A 7,508-nucleotide genomic window follows, 5' to 3' on the forward strand; every position below is an offset into this window, starting at 1 on the left:
AGCTTTAATGCTCAGGAATTCGTTCGAATTACCGATTATTTCTGAAAATACAAGCAAAGGTTATACCATACTTGTCAACACGTAGGCCACACCCACCATAAGATATGGCCTTTATTTATACATGAAAATTACTTCAATTTTATTATAATTTTTTACAAATTTACTTGATAGTCTTAATCTTATAAAAATATTTAAAATTACTATTTTGTTTTGTGTTATGTATTATTCCTCACCTATTGTTAATAAAACCCAACGAAATCTCCAGTTATATCTGTGATATTATTGATTGGAACTATAAATCCCTTCCTCTTAATTTTTTTGGAAGGATAATTCAGTAAATTTATTAATAAATAAATAAAACCCAACCAAATAAAAGGGGAAAAAAAACTATAGAGAACATTAAAGAGGTTCCACGATGCTGGTCAGAAAAGGCAGAGAGAGAGAGAGAGAGCTTTGTGCACTTGAACTTGTTCGGGTGCGACTGTCACGCTACTATGTAATTGGCATACTTTGAGAATTTAGAGCAGTTTCCATATTGCCAAAAATTATAAAAACTTGCGTAAGAAAAATAAAAATAAATAGAAACACTTATTGCCTATAGGACTCACCCGCGACTCATGAAAATGATCATCTCCCGTTTAAATGAACTGAAAATTTTTCGGCTAGTTATAATAGAGAGAAATTTTCATTTTTTAACTTTTTGATGGGATAAAAATACCAAATTCACTGTAATTAACTTGATATTCTCCAGCTCAAATGAAATTGAGAGAATCCTAATTCGCGACCCACCGAGGGAAAAATCCCACCCTTGTGGGCGGGTGCCACTCCTCTGTGGAGAAATCCAACTCAAAGCGCAAATTTTCAATGGAGAGGGCCGTAAAGTTGTATATGAGACACGTTACTTAAAGGGCTATTAAGTTTTTTATCGGAACATAGAGCAAGGAACAAACAAGGTTAATTAGACAATCACAAGTACCACTTTTGATAATTTTTAAAACACGTGAAGTTATTTGATAATTGTCCAAAGCACACAAGCTAACAAGGTATTTAATCCTTAAATCTAAGATCAAAAAGAAACTTTGACATTGTTAAAATTAGTCTCTATACTATTTATGTGGATTTATTGTAACATTTTTCAATCTACAAATCATCTTATGAATGTGTATGGTGGGACTCTATTTATATATATTAATGGAGTGACAACCGACAACCCATAATAATTTATTGTATTATTTATTATTCCAATTTATGTATTAACTAAACTTAAAAACCCGATGCTAATTGTTTGATATAAATGCTTACAATGAATTCTCTGCTCGTACTATTGTTTGACATTTATCAATTGTTTTATTTGCTTGACAAATTTGTTAGGAGCACGTGTCTTTTAAAAGCACTTGCCATGAACTTAATGGTTTACCATCTGTAGCCTTTTAAGACTTTTAATCTATTTTCCTCAGCAAAAATGTACGGGAAGTAAATTTCAGAATACAAATAAGCATTTCTTAATGTTGAATGATGCGAGGGGTTTGGTGTTTTTGAGGTGGGGGGTAATGACAGCGGAGAGCTTTGATCGTTGTTGAAATCTAGTATCTTTGGACATTTGAGGAATTTATTTAGAATGGCGAAGAGGTGGTTTAAATTTGAAGCAAATTAGACAACACACAGACTATTATGTTATCGGTCATAACTTAGTAATTGGCGTGATAAGTTTTACATAAATTATCACATTAGTTTATAAACTTGACAAGTATCATATGTACTATTACCGTATCAGGTAACCTTATGCGATTTAGTAACTAACTTGATAAATACCAAGAAAATTCACGCTTAAATTTGTAATAAAAATTTGCATCAATGCTCTTCTGGGAATATAAAAACCAACTCCAAAGGATAAAATTTATTTATTTATTATTATTATTATTTAAAAGAAAAAAAAAATAGTAAAATACTGTATAGGATAAGGTACTGATCGGCTCCATGCCCAAGAGCAAGAATCACGAAAACCATGTGATGCACAAAATGACAATGCTACCCTTATTAGCTTAATCCACGGCCGAATTATGTTAACTTGGCGCATACACCGGTTAATGCGTTGGGTAACTTAGGATTAAGAAAAAGTAGGCAAAGTCGTAGTTTCAAGTAAAGTGGAGGGGCAAATTCCATTTCTGCAATCAGTTACAGAGCTCTGGTTGAGGTTTTAAGTTTTAACCTCCCCGTTTTCATCCGTACAAATTACAAATCACAACCCCACGCGCCTCGTTAGATACCGCAACGACACCGCCCACTGAAAACTCCTCTCTGGTGTCTGACATTTTCGCATTATCGCTGTAAAAATTAAAGAACAGTGCCTGTCGGAAACAACGGCGGTTAGAAACCTGACAAATTCTCAGACCACATAGTACACTACAAAAAAAAACCTCTCTCTCTTCTCTCTCCCATCTCTGTGTGCAGAATCTTCGCAAAGGAAATCCGCAGACAGTTTTTTTTTTTTGTTTTTTTAATCTTTTCCCTCTTTAGCTCTTTCAAAAACCCATCAATTCAATCCCAGCTCTTTTTCTTTTTCTGGTTTAATAAGTTTGATAAAAGAAGAAGAATATCAAATCCGTGGAAAGGGTAATTGGGTGCGGTGGGGGGAGTGTGGGACCCGTGGGTAATCAGAGCAAGAGTTTTTTTTTTTTGAGAGAGAGAGAGGAGAGAAGACTTCAACGTCACGACAGTGAGGGGATAGTAAAAGACAGCTAGCAATGAAGGAGGAGGCTCACCTAACGTTACAATCACACTCTCCCTTCTCCATCCCTTTTTAGCCTTTCTCACTCTCCTCTCTCTCCTTTCAAACCTCTCTCCCTCTCTCTCTCCCTCTGAAGGTACTCTCTCACTCACTCTTAAAAACTCTCAATAGTTTTGCAGTTTATAATGGAGGAATAGGAATAGGGTTTTCTGAAGCCTAGAGGTTGTAGCTTTTGGTTTCTTTCTTTTGGGGGAGTTTTTCCTGGTTCTCTGCTTCTTCGGCCATTGGAAGTATTGAAAGGGCGGGAGTTCATTTTAGGTTCTAATTGCTCAGGTTTGGCTCTGCATTTTTGACTGTCGGTGGCGTTTTCCTTTCGGGTTTTGAGTGTCGGCAGGGGTCGAGTTTCGGGGTTTTGCCATGATTTCGCTGCTTGGTTGCTGAGAAACCGGAAAGACAGAAAAATGAAACGGAATTTTAAATTTTAGGACATTTACTGTATGCTGTCTTGGTTCAGAAAATTGTGTGAACAACCTAGTGAATAACAAATTTAAAAACCTCCCATAATTCAACTCATTTCGCTTTCTTCAACCCGGTTTTCCCGGCAACCAAACAGTACACAAGAGAGCAAATACTGCTTCTCCTTTTTCAAATTATTTTGTGGGAAATTCGGGAACGCTTACTCCATTCTTTTTACGAATTAAACACACTCTATAGATTTTGGGTCCTATCTTTACTCACAATGACCTCGTTTACCGTTTCTGCAGGATTTGATTTAGAATTCCTTGAATTCCTCTTCAGTTACTACTGTGAAAATCCCTGCACCGACGGTTTCAAACCCCAATTTCTCAGCCTCGCTGAAAAAAGCTAGCTCGTTGTTGAGTACCCTTTTGGTCAGAAACTCACAAGGTTAGCTCTTCATTTTCATTTTCTGTACAGAAATTATTCCTTTCCTCCAATAAGTCTTTACTTTTTTTATTTTCATTTTGGACGCAACAATTCCTTCCTTGGAAACCACAACCCAATTTGCAAATTGCACTGCTAATATACGGAACCAGCTGGCCTTACCTTAAAGTTGAAAGCTCCATTCCGGCTTTGATTATTATAATTATTATTATCTTTTTTTATAAGAGTGAAATTTGAAATTTAAACGGACAAAATACTTGCTAACATGCGCCACACGGCTCATGGGTTGGCCTCATAATTGACACATTGTCAAGAAATCCCAAAAAGGAAAAAACCCTTCATTTCCTTTTAATTAACTCATTTAGTACAATTCCTCGAACCTCAGAACTAATTTCCCCTCATTTGCCATTCTCTCTTTTCTCAGGAAAATTTTGGCACAATGATCGGACCGAACTTCATTGACGAGATAGACTGCGGCAGCTTCTTTGACCACATCGACGACCTGCTGGATTTCCCGACCGGCGAGGACGACGTGGAGGCCGCGCTGGGCAGCGCCGACTGCAACGCGTTCCCGACCCTCTGGTCGAATCAGCCCGAGTCGCTGCCCGGCACCGAGTCGGTCTTCTCGGCCGGAAACAGCGCGTCGGACCTCTCCGCGGAGCTCTCTGTTCCGGTGAGTTTTCTTTCTTTTATTTTTCTTGGTTGGCTCTCTGAAAAAAAATTGAAATTTCAAATTTTGTCGCTGACGTCATAAGTAGTAATAACTTTTGGAAGTAAATGGTTGAGATTTTAGACAAATTTAAAGTGCCAGCCTGGCCGACCGCGTGACGTTGTTGTACGCTAGTTCCATGCCACTGGTGGGGCGATTATAATGGTTGTCCTGTAGCATGTCCACCGTTAGGTAGAAAATGGTGAGAGGAATTCAAAACCTTCTAGAGAGCAAGGGTGTTTTCGTCGTTTCCAGGTGCAATTAGGGGTCTCAATGGTAAATTCATTTTGAAAATCCATGTCGGTGGCAAGGTGACATGTCATGGCCTCCTTCATCGATTAGACCGTTTAATAATCGGGCGCCATTAATGGACGTCACGTGATTTGTCGTATGATTTTAACTTTGAAAAAGTAATAACAATAATTATAATTTTAAAACAAAAGTCAATTATGATGATAATGTTTTGCAAAGTTGTGTGGTTTTGTTAATGTGTCAACTTGGATGCTTGGAATTTGAATAGGAGAGAGTATATGATTATGTATGGAAGGTGAAATAAATTTGATAATTTTTTTTTTACCGAATGACCTGATTCTTCTACTAGCTATATTATACTTGTTATATTATTATGTGGAAAATGTTGATTTTTTGAATTAATACATTCTCAAGTGGGATTCTTTGTGTAATTCCAAAGAATAATAACTACTATTTTGTATGTGTTAAATCACAAGTAGTCCCGAAAGTTTAAGTTTATCTGAGGGCTTCTATTTTAGTACGATGAATTTAATCATTTAATTAATAAGCATATTTTTTGCGTTAACCTTGTGTTAGCCTTAGGAAAATATAACCAAAAGATAGATTTTGTTGGATGAATGTGGAACATGGACCTTTCATCTAATTCTGTTTTTGGGTGTTCTTTCTTACTGTAGTATGAAGACATTGTTCAGCTGGAATGGCTATCAAACTTTGTTGAGGATTCCTTCTCTGGAGGAAGCCTTACCATGAAGAAAGAGGAGTCTGCAAACAATAAGGAATCATCCCACCACCAATTCCAGACTTCCAGCCCGGTCTCTGTCCTCGAGAGCAGCAGCTCCTGCTCAGTCGAGAAGAATGTACCGCGCAGCCCGGAAACCATCACCCCTGGAAGGCGTGGACGTGCTCGCAGCAAGCGTCCTCGCCCGGCAACCTTTAATCCGCGCCCGGCAATTCAACTTATTTCCCCCACTTCCTCCTCTGTCACCGAGGCCCCTCAGCTATTCCTTGCGCCAAAAGTTTCTTCAGATTCAGAGAATTTTGCGGAGTCTCGTCTGACTATCAAGATTCCAAAACAACAAGGCACTGCAGAGCACAAGAAGAAAAAGAAAATCAAATTGACAGTTTCACCAGGCCCCGTGGAGATGAATCAAAATCCGCCATCCCAAGCGGTCAGGAAATGCATGCATTGTGAGATAACCAAGACTCCCCAATGGCGGGCAGGCCCATTGGGGCCAAAAACACTTTGCAATGCATGTGGCGTTCGCTACAAGTCAGGCCGGCTCTTCCCTGAATACCGGCCTGCAGCAAGCCCAACATTTGTTCCATCCTTGCACTCGAATTCCCATAAGAAGGTCATTGAAATGAGAAACAAGACTGGTGAGAGGCCAGCTATAGCTGAGACAGCACCAACCATGACTGCCTCGCCGGAGCTCATTCCAAATGCAAATAGCAGCCTTGGGCTGGATTACATTTAGGGAGGATGAGAGAGATGTGTTCCTTGTCGGAACCTTTTCTCTTCACTGCCTCCTTTACCTCTCTTATGTTATTTCTCTGTTATTTCATCATTTCTTTTGTTCATTGCTTATTTTGTACAGGGATGGAATGGGGGGGCAATAGGAGAAATAGATGACCATATTTTAGCTTGTAGAGGAGGATTGAAATGACAGAATTGAAAAATGGGTAGAAAAAGATGCAAGTTTTAAGGGTAGAGTTTAGGTTAAGTGATGGTTAGTAGGTCCTTAAAAGGTAAGTAGGTGTGAGAGTCTGTGTTGTCTCTTAGTTTGCATTCTTTTCTTTCTGTTCCTTTTCATGGGAATTCTTTTTGCAGTTCATTTGTAGTAGAAAATTCTGAGATGAGTAATGGAATTTGAGATTTGTTATGCTTCACCAAATTCTGTATTTTCTCCTTGTTTCTTCTTTTCCCACTTCTTTTGTTCCTATACATGAAACGACATGTCGCAGAGACGCAAAATGGACTATTCTTATCCACTCTTTTGCACATTATCACTAGCTTCGTTATTATTGAACCCTTGAGAAATATGTTGGGATACCATTTAAGTCTATGAGTTTTGTTTAATAATGTCTTAATATTATATTAACCACCCATTCTTGTAACCAGTATCTCATACAGACTGAATTACCTTATATTCTTACAGGTGAATATTCCAATAGGATTTAATAAACAATTTGGATGAACTTCTTTTTGTTACTTTTTGGATTAAACCAAGATATGTCTTTGATATTGGTGGTAAGTGTATTGCTTTTTGAAGTAAACTTTGCTTAAAGTCAGGCTGAAAAAGCAAGAAAAGGAGTTTAGTTTTTATCCCCACCTCTTTCTTTACAGCTTCAGATTCTTTATTTAGATCCTTAACTTCTTGCCGTTGTTTTTGCTTTTTCCTTGGTCTCCAATGAAGCCTGTGCTCTACTTCAATGCCACAGCTTGTCAACATAGTGGAAGGATCTGATTGGCAATTTGGTAGTGCTTTTCTATTACTTTTAGGCCTAATTGGTCTTCTGCTTTGGTTGGCTATACTTTTATTGGTTTTTGAAGCTAAAATGGAGTACAGTTTGACTCCAAAAGGACAAGTACAATGTTCTTGTGCACATGGCGGGAGTACTTTGCTGTTCTGGTCTGGTATTTTTGCACATTGCAAGAAAATGGTTTCAGTCACCATCAATGAAAATGATATAGATGGTGAGAACTTCCATCAATGATGGGTATTGATAAGGCCACTCACATGGGATATTTATTTTTTTTTTTTTTCAAGTAAGAGAGAAACAGAAAAACAACAAGCTTTAGAGGGATCTAAAAAATTTGCACTTCTGCAAATCTTTTTAGCTTTCTAGGAAGAGTTCGGAAGGGTGAGGAGAACGTCAGAGATAATGAGATGGCGAGTGGCACATGTATCTCAGACA

General features: G+C 38.1%; 1 protein-coding gene across 2 annotated transcripts; it reads left to right on the plus strand.

Moving 5' to 3' along the window:
* The first annotated feature begins 2,746 nt into the window (after positions 1–2,746).
* On the plus strand, positions 2,747–6,472 carry BME3 (Plant-specific GATA-type zinc finger transcription factor family protein). Of its 2 annotated transcripts, none has more exons than XM_059602050.2 (4): positions 2,747–3,061; positions 3,493–3,634; positions 4,056–4,304; positions 5,267–6,472. In XM_059602050.2, the coding sequence occupies exons 3-4, from the start codon at positions 4,071–4,073 to the stop codon at positions 6,065–6,067; spliced, it is 1,035 nt and encodes a 344-aa protein (XP_059458033.2). In that variant the 5' UTR covers positions 2,747–3,061; positions 3,493–3,634; positions 4,056–4,070; the 3' UTR covers positions 6,068–6,472. The 2 variants fall into 2 exon arrangements, with proteins under 2 accessions (XP_059458033.2, XP_059458034.2); XM_059602051.2 differs by having other exon boundaries at positions 2,747–2,864.
* Positions 6,473–7,508: the final 1,036 nt, after the last annotated feature.

This window comes from Corylus avellana, chromosome 6 (genome assembly GCF_965113065.1).
Source record: "Corylus avellana chromosome 6, dhCorAvel1.hap1.2, whole genome shotgun sequence".
NCBI lineage: Eukaryota > Viridiplantae > Streptophyta > Magnoliopsida > Fagales > Betulaceae > Corylus > Corylus avellana.

Excerpts from the sequence above, each read along its gene's own strand:
- BME3 (XM_059602050.2), top strand. The coding sequence starts at position 4,071 with ATGATCGGACCGAACTTCATTGACGAGATAGACTGCGGCAGCTTCTTT. Across the intron at positions 4,305-5,266 it reads CCGCGGAGCTCTCTGTTCCG|TATGAAGACATTGTTCAGCT; the intron begins GTGAGTTTTCTT and ends TTCTTACTGTAG.